This window comes from Drosophila biarmipes, chromosome 2R (genome assembly GCF_025231255.1).
Source record: "Drosophila biarmipes strain raj3 chromosome 2R, RU_DBia_V1.1, whole genome shotgun sequence".
Taxonomy (NCBI): Eukaryota; Metazoa; Arthropoda; class Insecta; order Diptera; family Drosophilidae; genus Drosophila; species Drosophila biarmipes.
This window is the reverse complement of record NC_066615.1, coordinates 17,368,320-17,386,204: the sequence shown is the minus strand read 5'-3', so window position 1 is coordinate 17,386,204 and position 17,885 is coordinate 17,368,320. Positions and strand designations below refer to the sequence as shown.

Below are 17,885 nucleotides of genomic sequence, written 5' to 3'. Positions count from 1 at the left end.
CTTATAATAATTATAAGTAGTTTCAATTTAACTTAATTGGTTTGAAAACTACAACTTTAAAAAGCTAAAAAAGCTAAAAATGCTAAATGCTTTTACTATTTCTATTTAATTTCTATTTACTTAAAAATAAAGCGTTTATTATTTTTAAATTGTTATCATTTTTAAAGGTTTTCAGTTTTTTAAACAGCATGAGCTAACATTTAACAATTTAAATTGTACAATTTTATATTTTTATTGTAAACAATTGTTGATTAATTAGTTGCTGTAAAAATAAGATTATAAATAAATCATAACCATCAAATCAAACAAATTTGTAATTTAAGTTGACTATTTAATAATACAATATATACGTTTTCAATATTAAAATATACAGCAAATTTTTTTGTGAGTATATTTACTTATTTTTAAATCACAATGTTATGAAAAATCTCATTCCTATTCCTGTGATCATGACTGTTTGAAGCCCACACAGGTAAAAGGAGACTTTAATCTTCCTCATAAACTAACTTTTAAGCACAGGTAATTTGTAGCCGCAATTAAAATGAACTATCAATTATTTTTAAAGTGCAAACTTTTGGGCAACTCTTTGGCTAAGTTTAAGCATTATGTCACTGCCAAGGTAAAAAGAGTGACACATCATAGGGAGTATAACCTTGGATGTTATGGATTTTATTTAGTAGGTTTGTTATTATAATGCCTAAGACATTTAATAAATGTTTAAAGCAAGAGAGAAAATATCATATTTCAATTACTCATAATACATTATTCATATCAGCCAACTAAACTTGATCTTTAAATACGTTTTATATTCTTGTATTATAATAAATTTTATTTAATTTTACATTTAAATAAGTCATAATATATATTAACAAATACAAATTTATATATGTTAATTAATTTTTTTTTAAATATGTATTTTATTGTACGCATTCCCTATCGTTTATGATAGTAAACAAAAAAGATATTATTAGATTATTCAGCCAACACAGCATTGAATAAATAATTAACTGAGAAGTACATTTCATAGGAGTGCCCTCCTCCACCAAAGAGCTTCATTATTTAAAGAGCATTATATAAGGAAAAGCTCATAATATCAAAACTATCTGCGTTGATTAAAAGTGCTTCAATTGCTTATTATAGATCGATTGGGGATCATAGATATAAGCAGCTGGCTTAGCTGGCTGTCAATGCATTTTATGACACGTTAAAGGGCGGAGCAGTCTATAAAAATGGGGAAAAAAATCCAACACCTGTCGCCAGAGCCATGTACTTAGACCTACATACATATAGTATGCACATATGCACGTGGATAATTCTAGAGGCTAGCTCTCTACCTTTGAGTTAGTTTTCAGTTTTCAGGTGGTTAGGTGCCGTGCACTTGTGTGTGGGCATCCATTGAAGGGCTTCGCTGCGAAAATAAAACACGTCAACAAAACTGCAACCAGAATTGAGATAGCTAATGTCGGTGCAAACTAACAACGGCGGTGACATTTATAGGCCCCGAGACAGCTCCTCAAAAACCTGAAGTCTATATAAGGTATGGCTGGGTGACGACCCAATTATTAATATTTTATAACGAAAAATTATTAGACAAATATTAATTTCCACATTTAAATTTGTATCTAAATATGAACAATTGTTGAAACCGAAGGGAATTTAAACTTTATTTTAGACCTGTTTTATTTATTTTAATATTGTTTTTCTCTAAAAATAAAGGGAACCACAGCATCTAAAAATATTTTAAAAATGTGGGATGTATTTTTTTAAATTTAAGTATAGTTTTAGTATCTCAAACTGAACTCAAAAGAAATTCTAACATTTTGTTTAAATTTATTTTGGTATTGGTATTTGGTAATTATTAATACTTTATAAAGAAAAATTATTAGACAAATATTAATTTCTACAATTAAATTTGTATCTATATATTTATATGAACAATTGTTAAAACCGAAGGGAATTTAAACTTTATTTTAGACCTTTTTTCTTTGTTTTAATATTGTTTTTCTCTAAAAATAAAGGGAACCACAGCATCTAAAAATATTTTAAAAATGTGGGATGTACTTTTTAAATTTAAGTATAGTTTTAGTATCTCAAACTGAACTCAAAAGAAATTCTAACATTTTGTTTAAATTTATTTTGGTATTGGTATTTGGTAATTATTAATACTTTATAAAGAAAAATTATTAGACAAATATTAATTTCTACAATTAAATTTGTATCTATATATATGAACAATTGTTAAAACCGAAGGGAATTTAAACTTTATTTAAGACCTGTTTTATTTGTTTTAATATTGTTTTTCTCTAAAAATAAAGGAAATCACAGCATCAAAAAATATTTAAAAAATGTGGGATGTGTTTTTTAATTAAGGTATAGTTTTAGTATCTCAAATTGAACTCAAAACAAATTCTAATATTTGAACTCAGTTTATTTTGGTATTACTCATAGTTTTTAAGGGGAATACTCGCCCCCTTCAATAAGCTTAAAAAAGTTATTATTATTTGTAAATTTATATGATTACTTTATACAAATGAATCAATATTTTAACGATTTTTAATATTATTTATAGTCTGTACCACAAATAAATTTTATTTCTGTTTTTAGGAAGTTTAAGCAATGACATAAGAAAAATGTTATGCCATTTATGTATAATGAAAGTATAAAATGACGTGCTAAATATTATTTTCAATAATAATACAATAAGGGTAAATAAAAATTAATTACATTTTGAACATATACAACGTTTTTTTTTAAACCATGGGCTCTAAAAGTAAGTAGATCTGAAATATTTTTCATGTAAAAATATATTTTTATTGCTGTATCCTAAGCTCTTTTGGGCCTAATCAACATTTCAGCAAATGGCAGTGAGATGGACCAGTCGTGGTTTTGGATTGTTCCCCAGTGAATGCCGTAGGTCTCTCCTATATTCCGGTGTCCGTCCTTATAGAACTTGCCGTTGAGCATGCTGTAGTTTTCAGTAAATTTATCATTAGTTTTAAGTTCTTTTTCGAAATATCGAGAGCTTACTTGTCTGAACACCTGTAGTACCACCAGCCACCACCGTGGGTCCTGGAACATCTGACATTATTCCTGTCGACTGTGCTGAACTTCAGGGGCAATGGTCCTGTTTTGGCAAACGAATCCCCGGCTGTACCCGAGTATTTTCCCAGCGATTTGAGCTCGAAGGACTGTCGTTCGTTGCCGATTTTAAAATTATCGTAGTGGGCATAGTAACCAGTGCCATTTAGGGCCTTCACTTTGACCAAAAGTTCATGAGGTCGCGAGTTAGTCATGGCATGAATTATGTCTAGACCCACGAAAAACTCTCCTCTGGCATCGCCGAAACCCCTTTTGTAATCCGCCCAGTTTCGGTTAAAGTTTTCGGAGCCGTCGAAGCGTTTTTGAATGGTAAACCAAGAGGTTTCGTTAGCCTCAGTCTCCAATTTTTCCAGCAAATCCGCAATACGCTTTCCCTGATATGCGATTTGCTTATCCTTGGCATTTATTTCGGTATTTTTAGTTTCGATGAGGTCTTCCAAATCTTCAACATTTTGTGTCAAAGTTTCCATTTCTTCATCTTGCTCATCTTCTAGTGCAATCTGATCTTCGATTTCTTCATTTTTGTCATTGCTTAAATTGTTATTCTCTTCAATTTGATTGAGTAAATCCCTAATAGTTTCGTTCATTTTATGTACCTCGGATTCGGTTTTCTCGATAATTTCTTTTAGTGTCCTTACATTTATCAGTTGATCATTTAATTGTCTATTGCGATCACGGATTACGCCATCTTTATAGTCCATTTGATCTTGAGCATTTCTGAGTTGTCCTTCTTTTTCTTTGATTTTTTCACTCAAAATATTTATGGTTTCACCCTTGTCCTTTATTAACTCTTCTCTGTCTTTGACATAACTTAGCAAATTATGAACAGCTCCAGTTAGGTAATACGCTGATTGATTGAATTTTTCATAATCAAAAGAATCGTCTTCTAGAGTTTCGACCTCACTTAATTTTTCCAACTGTTCTGCATCTGCACCGCCAAAAAATATCAGCTTGAAAAGCAAAACTGACACAAAAATATTTAGAGTCGACTTCATTATGCTAAACCTCTGTCCAGTCTGATCAAAAATGACTGAACATTGGGCATTAATTTACGCAGTATTTATAGGCAGTATATTCGGCTGATAAAAAAGGAAACACATTTAATGATTTATCCTAAAAGCGTCAGAAAAACAAAATTCCACAAAAAATTACTCATAATCGAATATAGAGATAATTACTCATTATTTTAATTTTCAAACATTTATTTAAAAAGTATTCGGGTTTAAGGAACGATTAGTGTAAGGAATTAGTCAATTCGGATCTAGAAAATATATTATTAGTTTTTCTTTCAAAACCTTCTTAGGTTTTCCACATTTTTTGAAGCACCTAGAAATATGCAACATTCCAGCACTTCCTGAAAAAAAAACACTTTTTAAAGGAGTTTTTTTATTAAGTATTTAGATAATAATAAAGAAATGTTCATTGATTTCTGCTTAACAAAAAGTGTTTCTATATTTAGAACATTATATTGTTTTTACATTAAATTTATTTTTTAAAATTAAAAACGACTATTTGTTTAAATTTGTTATTTATTTTTAGTTGAAAACATGTTTTGCAAAGAAACTGATAGGGATGTTATATTATCTGTATGGTTCACAAAAAATAATTATTTTTGACCAATTTTTATATTTTTTTTTCAGAGTTTCTGTAAAAATATTTAACTGAAATAAAGCATTGCTATCTCTTCTTTTTGACATATTTTATTATTTTACTTTTTTAAAAGACCTATAAAAAATGTTAATATCTAAGTTTTAATTATTAAATTGTTTTGATACCATAGAGAAAAACCAAATATGTAGGTTTTACTAAGAATCACTCATATTTTGCAACATATTTTATTGAGCCTTATACACTAAGCAAAAATAAGTACTCTCTCTGAAGATTACAAAGTTGAAGGAAAAAGCGAAAAAGACTTAAGGAGCAGATTATTTGTATAATATTTTATTGAGCCTTATACACTAAGCAAAAATAAGTACTCTCTCTGAAGCTTACAAAGTTGAAGTAAAAAGCGAAGAAGCCATTCTTAAGGAGCAGATCATTTTTATAATTTATTTTTAATTTATATATTTTTTTATATACTTTTTTTTCATTCTTAAGGAGCAGATAATTTTTATAATATTTTTAAAATTATATATATTTTTTTTATATATTTTTTTTTAATAATTACCATTGACTCCAAATTTATAAAATTGAGGATAAACATTTTTTAAGTAAAATAAAAAACAATATTTTTTATGCTTAGGTAAAAAGTGAAATTCAGGTAGCTATGTTATAATGTCAGAAGGTGCCATGTTCTTGGCCGCCACTGTGCCTACACACGAACTTTACGCCGACGCGTGTGTGCATAAGTTGGTATGTAAAAAAGTTCTAGGGCAGGTTATAGTTTTTACTCTTATTCCTACTTTTTTACTTGTTTTTTTTTGCAAAACCTCTAAAGTGAACATTAGATAATGAGCGGTGGAGAGGCCGCGAGCGAGATAGGGATATGGCAGGGAAAGAGAGGGGCGAGGAGAAAGAGAAGGAGAGAGCGCGACTGATAAATCTAATGTTTGTCATGTGAAGCGAACCGCTTTTCAGGGCCTTGCAATTTTTATGCACTTATGACATGAGATTGCTGGGCACACACTCATAAAAGCTTTCGACTCCCTCTCGCTGCCCGCTGCCCGCGCTCTCTGGCTCTCTGCTCAGGGGGCGGTCGGGGGGCGGCAGGGGTGGGTGCATGCGCACCATTCAAGAAATGCATTGCACTTGTCGCCCAGCACGCGCACTAACACACGCGCAAAAACACATTTTCAGCCCACAGACTTACATAAACTTTTCCATAGAAAAAAAAACAACAGCAACAAGAACAACAAGTAATGTATAAACCTTCCACATGACGTCAATCGCTCTGTAAATTGTGGCTTTGTTAACTGGTTGTTGTTGCTTGTGCCTTTCCATGCCAAAAACAGAAGTTTTTCGGCTTTTTCGAGTGGGCAGTGTGTGTGCGAGTGTGTGTGTGAGCTCACTGGCATTTTTGGGAGCCCAGTTTGCGGATCATCGACTGTGAAATCAGCGCTATTTATGTATTCGCGCTCCATCGATCGTTCCCCGGGATTTTACTTACCTGTACTATGATAACGATACCTATAATGCAAAATAAATGTTTTTATATAATGAATCTTTAATAACTACTTTAAAAATTTAATTTAAAAAATCTACTATATGTTAAAATTTAAATATATCATAAGTTTGTGAATCCTCCACTGTAAAATCAGCGCTACTTATGTATTCGCGCTCCATCGATCGTTCCCCGGCTCCCATTTTCCCTCAGCCAAATGTTGCAAAACGCTTGAACTGAATAGTATTAACTGCCTACATTTGATTTTCAGTAAAACGAATGGGATTTTACATACCTGTACTATGATTACGATACCTATAATGTAAAATATATGTTCTTATATAATGAATCTTTAATAACTACTTTAAAAATTTGACCTAAAAAATCTACTATATGTTAAAAATTTAAATATATCATAAGTTTGTGAATCCTCCACTGTAAAATCAGCGCTACTTATGTATTCGCGCTCCATCGATCGTTCCCCGGCTCCCATTTTCCCTCAGCCAAATGTTGCAAAACGATAGAACTGAATAGTATTAACTGCCTAAATTTTATTTTCAGTATAACCAATTGGATTTTACTTACCTGTACTATGATAACGATACCCATAATGCAAAATAAATGTTCTTATATAATGTATGTTAAAACATAAATGTAACATAAGTTTGTGAATCGATCGTTCCCCGGCTCCCATTTTCCCTCAGCAAAATGTTGCAAAACGCTTGAACTGAATAGTATTAACTGCCTACATTTGATTTTCAGTAAAACGAATGGGATTTTACATACCTGTACTATGATTACGATACCTATAATGTAAAATATATGTTCTTATATAATGAATCTTTAATAACTACTTTAAAAATTTGACCTAAAAAATCTACTATATGTTAAAAATTTAAATATATCATAAGTTTGTGAATCCTCCACTGTAAAATCAGCGCTACTTATGTATTCGCGCTCCATCGATCGTTCCCCGGCTCCCATTTTCCCTCAGCAAAATGTTGCAAAACGCTAGAACTGAATAGTATTAACTGCCCAAATTTTATTTTCAGTATAACCAATTGGATTTTACTTACCTGTACTATGATAACGATACCCATAATGCAAAATAAATGTTCTTATATAATGTATGTTAAAACATAAATGTAACATAAGTTTGTGAATCCTCCACTGTAAAATCAGCGCTACTTATGTATTCGCGCTCCATCGATCGTTCCCCGGCTCCCATTTTCCCTCAGCAAAATGTTGCAAAACGCTAGAACTGAATTGTATTAACTGCGTACATTTGATTTTCAGTATTACGAATGGGATTTTACTTACCTGTACTATGATAACGATACCTATAATGCAAAATAAATGTTCTTATATAATGAATCTTTAATAACTACTTTAAAAATTTAACTTAAAAAATCTACTATATGTTAAAATTTAAATATATCATAAGTTTGTGGATCATCAACTGTGAAATCAGCGCTATTTATGTATTCGCGCTCCATCGATCCTTCCCCGGCTCCCATTTTCCTTCCTAAATTTGATTTTCAGTATAACTAATGGGTTTTTATTTACCTGTACTAACTGTAACTACCGTTTTTTCTCCAATTTTCCCAAGTTATATGTACATGTATATACATCCTAAGTTTAACTTTCAAAATTTTACTTACCTGTATTATAATATCCCTTAATTAAAAATAAATTATCCCATAATAATATTCCTTACTCCAATTGTAACGACTTGATTTAAACATTAATTTATTTTTAAAGTTTAATTTTTCCCAGTAAAATGTAGAAAAACGTAAGCAACAGCATCCTTTGATCCCCAACATTGATTCTACGCACTTCTAAAGCCATTTTATTTTTCTATATTGAAATATTCATAATTAATAATTAAATAAATTAATAACAATAATTCTTTTAGAAATAAATCATATTGAATATTTTAAACTAAGGATAAGGCTGACATGTTGTTGGAAATAAATAATTTTAAATAATTTTAACTAAGGACGATGTCACCCTTTTTTATATAAATATTTTTTATCATGTCAAATGTACTACATGCCAGATTTAAAATTACTCATATAAAAAATATTAAACATAATTTCAGAAAAAATTGCTACAATTTAATTTTTCAAAACAAATATCATTTATCTTTTGGTTTTTAAACTTTAAAATTGATGAAGTTTCCTGCTTTGATTTGAAACTGCTGGCGCCACCTGTGGACCGAGCTTGTCTCTTTTCCAAAAAGCAGAGCAGAAGGGCAGAAGAGCAGAAAAGTGGAAAAGTGGAAAAGCTGACCTTAATATGCATTAATTGTTGCAGCAGAGCGATTCTAATGCGCTCACTCTCATTTTCCTGGCCCTCCCATGTCGCTCTCTCTCTCTTGCCCCCGTCTCACTCTTGCTTAATTGTTCTCTCCCCCCCCCCCCCCCTCCCCCTGCGTCCCATCTGCCTAGCCCTCCCCCTTTTCCATTTTCCATTTACGTGCTTTTTGCTTTTTTTGGAGCAGCGCACTGCTTCCATTTCCATTTCGATCCCAATTGTTGTTGTTGTTGCTTTTTTTTTTGTGTGGGGGATCTTTTGTTTTGTTTGTTTGTCCTTCCCATATAATGCTTGGATGTGTGTGTGTGTGTCTCTGTGCTTTAGAGATGGAAGTGGAAAGTCCAATTGGAATTTGGGGGACTGTTAAATCAATAACGATTAACAGAGGTTAGTTTTGGAAAGGGGATTTCCAGTTTATAAGGACCCTGTATTTAATTGAACTTATGAATATTTTAAAATTTGTCAGATACATTATATGTTAAAAGTGATTACAGTAAGCTGGCACACAATTTCCCTTTTTCCAAGGCATTAAAATATTAAACTTAAATAAGAAAATGGTTTTCTCATTATAATTTATAATAATTATTTCGGGTTCATAAAATGTGAAACTTGTGAAACTAAACTAGTTTGTTTTTTATAATACATTTAATAAAGTAATCGATCCTTAAGATTAAAAAAACCTTATCTTTTTAGCTAAATAATTTTATTATATTTTAAGAACTCAAGCTTGTTTTGAAAAAAGCATATATCTGACATTGTAATGATTTTCTCTCAGGGAAAAACGTTTTAAAATTTTTTAACCCCTTGGCTCTGCTGTAAGATCTTGAATTGTTACCTTTATATGCCCATGCATATTCATAGCTGTATTTCACAGATACGATTCGATGTCGTAGCTCCCATTTAAATGGTTTAACCTCGTGACACGATAAAGTTGCGCCCGCCACTCAATCCCCATCCGCAGTGCATGTACCAAAATAAATACATATGCTTATGTGGCTGACGTGTGGGGTTATTTGAATGGAGTATAGGGTGCGTTTGTGGGTTTTCCACGGGGGGAAATGTGCGCCTATAATTATTTAGTGCACTCCAAAAAAAAAGGGGTAATAAAAACAAAGATTTCTTATAAATTTCCATGTTTTACACCGTTTTTATTGGTTTTAAATATGGAAATATCAAAGTGGTATATTCTAGATGATTTTTAAATAATAACTTTAATTTTAAAAATATTTTCTACTCTTAACTACGCCTTTTCCAGTGTATTTGTACATGTGTACAGCATAGCAAGGGGTGTACTTTTCGGTGGCTCAGCACATAGGTGCACACACACGGCAATTACTGGAACGACCTCGCCGGACTTCCACCGCCCACCCCGCCTTTCGAGACCCCACAGCCGATCGATTTTCCGCGCTGTTGGAAAGTTGGAAAACCAGGGCAATTAATTTCCCACTCGATCATGCTACAATTATGTAATTTTTTGCCGTACTTTGCTGTTCTACTGCTGGCGGAGCTAGAACCTGCAATTACTCTAACGTATTCGACCTTGGGCACTCATGAATGTCAATTGGCACGTAAGTTCTCCATTAGCCATTGGCTCTTACCCGCGGCTCCACGCATCCGAAATGCAAATCTCTATATGCTTATACTGTACGGCGCTGCAAATCAGTCGTTTCGTATGCTGGCTTCGTTTTTTATGGTTTTCTATGGGGCCAGGCGACTCCCACCCACTCGCACCTATTTATACGAGTCGAGGCAGCGGAAAAAGTGCAACTCATTTGAATGGTTTCGCCTTCATTATGCAAATTTCGCAGCCCGGGCCCGGGGCGAATTTTTATTTGCTCATTATAAAAGCATAAAGATATTTCGGCATTTAGCAGCCATGACTTGCAAGCATACGAGCACTAAGCGGGTTTCTAATTTCATTGGAAAAAGTAATGAAATGATCGAGTTTCGTTGGGCTAATTAATTTGAATTTTAACATTTTGGCGCCTAAGTATCGATAGGCGGGTGATTGGCTATCGGTAGTCTCATAGCAGCCAGCTTTTGTTGGGAGTTCTGTCCAACTAAGTGGCAACTCTGGGAAAAATTATTTGTTATTTATTTTTAAGACATTTTAAAATGAAAGTATTCATGGTAAAAATATAATATATTTACAAAAGGTAAAATTTAAAAACAGTCAAGTTTAAAAAGATAATATAATTTATATATTTAAATTGTATTGTATATATAAAAAATAAGCACAAATAAATTTGGTTCAATTTTTGTATCTTATAAATTGTTAAACTACTAATATGTATTCCGACTTTAATAAAAATTATTATTTATTATTTATTTTAATATGTTTTTTACAAACTTTTATCTCGTTTCTTTCTATAAATCTATAGGTTGATTTGATACATTTTGTAGTCGAATTAAATTATTTTGTTTTCAAATTTTCTTTGTATCAAAATAGAAGTAAAGAAACAAAAGATTTCTATTATCAATTTCAGCAACTTTTTAAATTGCGATTATTTTCGCGCCCAAAGCAAAGTCCACAGCAAAAAAATCAATATATGGAATGTCAGCAGAGCGAGCGGGACAACTATCTCAGTCGAGTAGCTACTAAGGAACAGCCGATAAGAGGATGCCACCTAGTTGCAGGCCTTAGAGCAATTAAGAGAAAAACAAAAGATTTTGGCACCATTCAAAATAAACAGAGACTACAAATAAGTTATAGAACTATTTCTTAATAAATGGCACTAACAACACAAGTAGTTGAAGAGCTGCTCGCACCTTTTGCTACCTTTGAGCACCTTGCGGCGATCCGGCAGCGCCACACGAAAATGGCGAACACGAGCACTGCGATGAACGACGAGCTGAAAAAATAATTATTATTTTAAATTCCGTTTTGCCAGCGAAATTCGGTGCGTGCGCGAAAAAGAGTGCGGAAAAGCGCGGTTGGGAGTTCTGCAAGCCGAGTTCCAGGCGCCTTATGCGGCGGTCAAAGTGCGGCGCCAATGCAAGCGGTTAGCCAAGATGGTTAAAAATATGTAGCGACAGCAGCGTGCCAGCCCCAAGAAAATCAAATAGAATCACAATTTAAGTTTCTGCCTTGCGAATTATGAAAAACCAATCGCAATGCGTGTGTGTGTGTGTACGTGCGGTGCGTGCGCGCGTGTGTGCGTGAGCGAGCGTAGAAGCCAGAGGCGCAGTGGCAAATAAAAATAAAAGCGAACCAAAATTTAATAAAAAAAAAAACCGAGGAAGAGGCGGAAAAAAAAGGTGAACAAACGAAAAAGAGAGGAAAAAAACACAAGAGAAGCAGCAGCAAAAACAACACAAAACTGGCGGTAAATACGCATGCAGTACAAAAAGAAAGAAGCAGCAGCGGCAGCAGCAACAAAAACAAGCAAACGCAACGTAACGGGAACTCTTTGACGTATTTCCTCTATTATTATGCAAAAAGGCAGGCGTCAAATTGCAGCAGCAGCGAAAATCAAATATAAATAGCGAAAAGGTACAGAGGCTGAGCAGCCCCGCGAAACTCAACTAAAAATAAGAGGCGAACATATTTGTTGTTTGCACAGTGCAATACAAAAAAATGGTGGGGGGGAGGGGGGTATACTGTAAACCTTTCAATTGGCTTCAATTGGCAAATGCAATTGTTCAGCGTTACATTTGCATTACATCGCGCTCCCTCTCTCTCTCTCGCACTCTCTCACTCTCCGCCCGCCTTGCGCCCTTTCCCGCTCTTCGCCCCGTTTGCTTTGCAAAGTTTTGCGACGAACAAGAACAATAATAATCAAAACAAAAATGTTTAAAATCCATTTTCTTTTCGCCTCTCCTTCACCCACTCACTCATTTCGCAGCGCGCTGTCATTTGTCTTGCGCCTCTGCCTCCCCTTCTCCTTCTTGGTTGCTCCCCATCCCCCTCCCCGTCCTTGCTAGAGCAGCTGTCTCACTCGCACGCATGCAAAGGCAAAGAGGAGACGCAACGAAAACGAAGTTGCCTTGCCCGTGGACAATGGGTCCAAAAGGGTTAAATAATTGACAACCGGCACAGTGGGCCACGAAAGAGAGAACCCTTCATTTTAAGGCACAAAAAAAATATTCAACAAAAAAATTATAAGATCAAAATTAACAAAAAAAATGTTGTATACCTTTTTAAAACAGGCACCCTTTTTGTTTCTTATGTTCTTAATACTATTAGATAAATGTAAAAATTAAATTAATTAACTTCATAGTTTTTAATTGTTTATCTATGGTGATCAATGTGCTTATACAATATTTAAATACAAAAATGCACTTGTATTTATATATATTTAGGAATTTTAAATGCACGTAAAAATAATTTTTAATCAACACTTTGGTAATTGACCAATTTTCCCAGTCTATTTTGTTTTTTGTTTTTGTAATAAAGGTTCATCACGATAAATGTCGTTCACTGACAAACTGATTTGTTAATAATAATACTAAAAAATACAGATCAGATTAGTATGTCCTATGATATTAAGATAGAAAAGTACATCAAAACACGAAAATAAATGATTATTTTCGGTAAATTAAGTCGGTTTTGATAAGATCATATGGTAGATTTTCCTTTAAACACAATACAACTTTGTAGTATAGAAAAAATGCATTCATAGGCCTACAAAATTACCCTAAAAGGGTGTAGAATCTCAAAGTGCAGAAAATAAATATTAAAGAGCTAGGAAAAGTGATAAAGCCGTTGCACAAACACATAAAAAGCACGAAGCGAACACAGCTTATCCATTTGCCAAATAAACATGCACATGCATAGGGAAGGAGAAAGAAGGAAGGGGGAATGCAGGAGAATAGATCCCAAAAAGGAAAGGGCGAGAGGGAGATAGCAAGAGTGGGGCGAACAATAGCAGAAAAAACATGGATTGGTCTAGTAGAGAAAGAAGAAGAGTCTTAACAACGGGAACGAACCGCATAATGCGCGATTAATGATAAGCCTCTCCGGGAGCCATAAAAAAGAGAGTGAGAGAGCGGCAGAGAGGCGCCAGATTTGTGAGTGGGTGGCAACACCTACTCTGCCTCTTCTCTTCACACCTTGTTTCTTGCCGCCGTTTTGTTTTGATTGCGAGTTTTCTTCACAAAATTAAATGAAACTACAGTGGAGCTCAATATTAATCAAAATATATTTGCATGATTATATACTATATTAGCATTTCAAATTATTTAACATATTTTAATAAAATTAATTATTTTACCAAGATAAAAAGATATTTTAAACTTTAGTTTATTGTAGTTAAATGTAGAAGTTTTCAAATTATTTACATTTTTATGTAATGGGGAAACTCTTTCCAAAATTTTAAAAATTAAACATAAGATAACTTATCGAAAAGCACTTCCATAATAAGTTCCACTGTAGTTTTGACTTTGTAATAAGAAATGCCATGAAATTCTCCCTTGCTGTTGGCATAAAATTGTGGTTGCATTTTAACCTCCTCATTGAAAATTGCAAGCAAAAGTTGGTTGCACATCCCCACCTCCCCCTGCCCTTGCTCGCTGCCTTGCCTCCCATTCTATTTGCACGGCAAGTTGCCTCTTCGAGCATCCTCATCCTTTCAGCATTCCTATTATTCTTTTTTTATACCTATTCCTTTTTTTTGACAATGCCCCCAACTAGCAAAAACAACTCGCAGGCACCAATACGTGCCATTGAAAACGAGAAAGGAAGTTTTATAGGGAAAGACGAAGTTAGGATACCCTCTGTGTTGTAATATAAATGTATTATTTTTTGGGGAGGTGGTTTCAATGTAATTTTTGGGATAGGTGGTTGATTTTACTAGAACTTCATGTGTTTTGGATAAACTACTAGTTTAGATAGTTTTTATTTTTAAATATATGCAATTATTTCATTAAGGAAACATGTTGTTCCTACTTTTATAAATTCATACCCATGTTACATTGCCAAAATGATTTAGTAGTAAAAGAGACTTTACTACTTTACAAATTGATCATAACAATAGTATGTGTACCCTTTACAAGGGCACAAGAAGTTGCACTAAAACTGGTTTCAGTTTCAGTTTTCTTCCTTTGACTCTGGCCCTGCATTTTACATGAAAATGTGCAAAACAAAACCATTCCAGCAGTGCTAAAAACCACGCGACATGACCAACACTAAATAAAGTAAAAATAGTTGCCATTCGATGGGATGTCGCGGGTCAAGCCTTAGTAAAGATAAATGATTTGGGAAGCAAAATATGTGTAGACAGTAATTTAGTTTATAATGGAAATAAGAATTGATTAAATGCTTTTTGATCAGTTAATTTATTCGAATCCAGAAAAAAAACATGATAAGGTCCAAATGTATTTACTTTTACTGGTTATTTTACAATGATTTCCAAAAACCATTGATTATAATAAATCACATTTACTAAATCTAAAATAAAAGTATCTTTTGCAGATACTTATTTTTCTGATTTCCATACTCTAAAAATAACACAGCATACTTTTAGGTACCATTAGAATCATAAAAAAGTGTGTTTTCTATTATATAATAAATTACTTATGCAAGGGTTTCCAAAAACCTTTGAGTATAATAGACCGCTTCTCTTAAAGCTAAAATAAAAGTATCTTCCGTTTATACGATTCCTCGGATTTCCACACTCAAAAAATAGCATAGCATACTTTTAGGTACAATTGATAGAGTTTTCATTAAGGTCTTTTGAGTTTTAAAATCATTAAAAAAATGTGTTTTTCTATTATATTATGATTTTTCTAATTCAAATTAGTTTCCATATGAAAGTTTATTATAATTTGAAGTCTGATGTTCCTAGAGATGGGGTTTCTTATTAATGATATTATTTGTGAATAGGTTTGGGGTTGCACCATCGATTATTTAGATTGCATACGAAAAGGTTTTATAAAGTTGGCTACCTGGTCACAGATAGCCTGAGCAATCCTACAGGATATCAGCGGTTCGACCAGGACTTGTCCTGTATACGTTTTCCTACCTGTCTTCGGCATAGTTTCTCCGCCCCCTCCCCCACCCGGATTCCAACTTATTCCCTGAAACTCGTTGTAAAGCTCTCAAACACAATGGACGGACTCCGACTGACTGCGACTCCTCTTTATAGCATCTTCAACATGTGGTTGCTGGTGATTCAGTTGCATCGGGAACGGCAATTCGCCAAGAACTCAATTCGGAGGATGCCGTCAGCTATCCTAAGATGGTGTATTGATTACTTGAACCCACCATGCCAGAGAAAACCATATTAAACCGATTTATTTCTCGCCTTTCCAGCAGGATATAGGATACTTACACGCCACGTGTTGAGCACGCCAAAAGCCATCAACAAGAGCCAGCAACAGGAATTCAACAGGGAAGCTTGATAGGGAAGAAAAATCCATTAAGATGGCTGCGGTACGAGGACATCAGTACTTCAGCCTGCGCTGGAATAACTACCAGAACACGATGACGTCAGTGTTCCAGCAGCTGCGCGAGGATCTGTCCTTCGTGGACGTCACCCTGTCCTGCGAGCACGGCTCCCTGAAGGCGCACAAGGTGCGTATCCACAAGATATCACATTATCTCGTACATATCTAATAAACTTCTGCTTTTCAGGTTGTCCTCTCCGCCTGCTCGACGTATTTCCAAAAACTACTGCTCGAAAACCCTTGCAAGCACCCCACAATCATCCTGCCCGCCGACATCATCTTCACCGACCTGAAAACCATCATTGACTTTGTTTATCGCGGGGAAATCGACGTCACCGAATCGGAACTACAGGTGAGTCGATCTGAGGTGTTCGGTTAGCACACTGAAGCGATCAAGATCAGTTTTTAATATACGGAAATGCTAAAAGAATTCATAGTATATTTAAATATTATATGGTATCTTAAACTAAACATAAAATGGGAACCTATATTTAGTAAACCTAAGTTTTAGGATGGGGAAAATTCATTTTTAGGTATATAATAAAATAATTTAGTAGAAAAAAATCTAAATTAAATGTGAACCTACATTATAATAAGTCTATTATACTTCATTTCATCTTTATTTGTGATATGGGGTCAAAGAAGTATTAATATATTTAGAGTACAAAACATAAAGTTAATAAACACTACGATAACTTGTGCATACTTTTATAAGGCCTTCCATAAACTATCGTCATTTATTGAGGGGCTGTATAAATAGTTTTTTATTTGCCCGAGTAAATTTATACAATCTTAACAACAAAAAAGTACCACATGTGAATTTGTTTGTTTAATGCATAAGATAACATTGTGAAGGGCTATTTTTAGGATCTTTCTTTCTTATCTAAGGACTCATAAATCTGTTTTTTGTCAAGTAAAACTAACCATAAATACATAAAAATATAAGCAATTTGATTTCTGATTTTATGATAGATAGATATGATAGAATTTTAAGTCGTTGTTGAAAAATTAATTCAATAATAAACAAAAATCTAAAGATAGGTTTAAAAATAGGCTCTATATAATTCTAAGATTATTATTTTCCCATTCCAGGAAAAGAATATTTTATTTAGAAGATTAAATAACCTTTGCTTGAGAACAAAGGTGATATATTTTTAGACCAGCCTAGACTGATCTAGAATGTCAAACCGCTCAAATTCCACCACTGCACCCACAATTACCACCTCCTAATCGGTTTGTCAAACAAACAAAACATCGGGCTGGCCAAGCCACAGAAGTGGTTCTACTTAAATTGAACGCACAAATATGGAGGCGTAGCGGTACGAGTACAATTACTTTCAGGGTCGTTGTTATCTGGGCACAGCTCCCCAGCTCTGAAAACCCCTTTTCCCCAGCGCCACCCTTTTCTCCCGTATTTATCTGAATGCCACCCACCGAAACCAGCCCACTACACTGCAAAAAATCGTCTTTATGTCGTCAATTCAAACTGAAAAAGCAACCAAATTGAGTTCCTCTTAAGTAAATTAATGTGAATATTGTGCAGTTAATTTTATTTTTTAAACCTTATAAATTATGAAAAAAAAAAATTACGATAGGATAGAATGATATCTAAAATTTATTTTTTTTAATATTTTCCTAATACTTTAAACATTAAAATCATATAGTATCATAATATTTTTACTATATTTCTTACGAATTCAGGACTGTTTTGGATATCTATTTTCTTAAAACTCGGAAAATAAATTATAAAAGTTATTCAAGAAATGGTGCTTTCAATAACACCCAGTAAAAAACAGACCACTTCGTGAATTTCTAAAAAAAATTTTCAACATTTTAAAATTATACAACAATTTGATATTATTTCATTCGTAAAAACCCGTCCAAAATTATATTAGACAATTTAAAATGATTTCCTATTCGTTGTTATAAAATCGAAATGTATCGTATCATCGCACTGCTTTTTAAGTTAAAGCATTAATGATTT

At 33.4% G+C, this 17,885-nt stretch overlaps 2 protein-coding genes across 4 annotated transcripts in view; one reads left to right on the top strand and one right to left on the bottom strand.

Annotated features, from left to right (window-relative positions):
- Positions 1 to 2,611: 2,611 nt before the first annotated feature.
- LOC108036180 (fibroleukin-like) lies at positions 2,612 to 4,114 on the bottom strand. 2 transcript variants are annotated; one of them, XM_050887458.1, is made up of 3 exons: positions 4,004 to 4,112; positions 3,028 to 3,946; positions 2,612 to 2,965 (listed from the first exon to the last, which is right to left on the bottom strand). In XM_050887458.1, the coding sequence occupies exons 1-3, from the start codon at positions 4,092 to 4,094 to the stop codon at positions 2,824 to 2,826; spliced, it is 1,152 nt and encodes a 383-aa protein (XP_050743415.1). In that variant the 5' UTR covers positions 4,095 to 4,112; the 3' UTR covers positions 2,612 to 2,823. The 2 variants fall into 2 exon arrangements, with proteins under 2 accessions (XP_050743415.1, XP_016967659.2); XM_017112170.2 differs by having other exon boundaries at positions 2,619 to 2,965; positions 3,028 to 4,114.
- Positions 4,115 to 11,310: 7,196 nt separating this feature from the next.
- The window catches only part of LOC108036342 (broad-complex core protein isoforms 1/2/3/4/5), a 56,186-nt gene continuing 49,611 nt past the window's right edge, over positions 11,311 to 17,885 (top strand). For both annotated transcript variants that reach the window (XM_044092404.2, XM_017112397.3), the window contains exons 1-3: positions 11,311 to 12,008; positions 15,768 to 16,028; positions 16,089 to 16,253. In XM_044092404.2, the coding sequence (XP_043948339.1) occupies positions 15,879 to 16,028; positions 16,089 to 16,253 (315 nt within the window). In that variant the 5' untranslated portion in view covers positions 11,311 to 12,008; positions 15,768 to 15,878. The remainder of the gene's footprint in view (positions 12,009 to 15,767; positions 16,029 to 16,088; positions 16,254 to 17,885) is intronic.

Excerpts from the sequence above, each read along its gene's own strand:
- LOC108036180 (XM_017112170.2), bottom strand. The coding sequence starts at position 4,094 with ATGAAGTCGACTCTAAATATTTTTGTGTCAGTTTTGCTTTTCAAGCTG. Across the intron at positions 2,966-3,027 it reads TACTACAGGTGTTCAGACAA|CATGCTCAACGGCAAGTTCT; the intron begins GTAAGCTCTCGA and ends TGAAAACTACAG.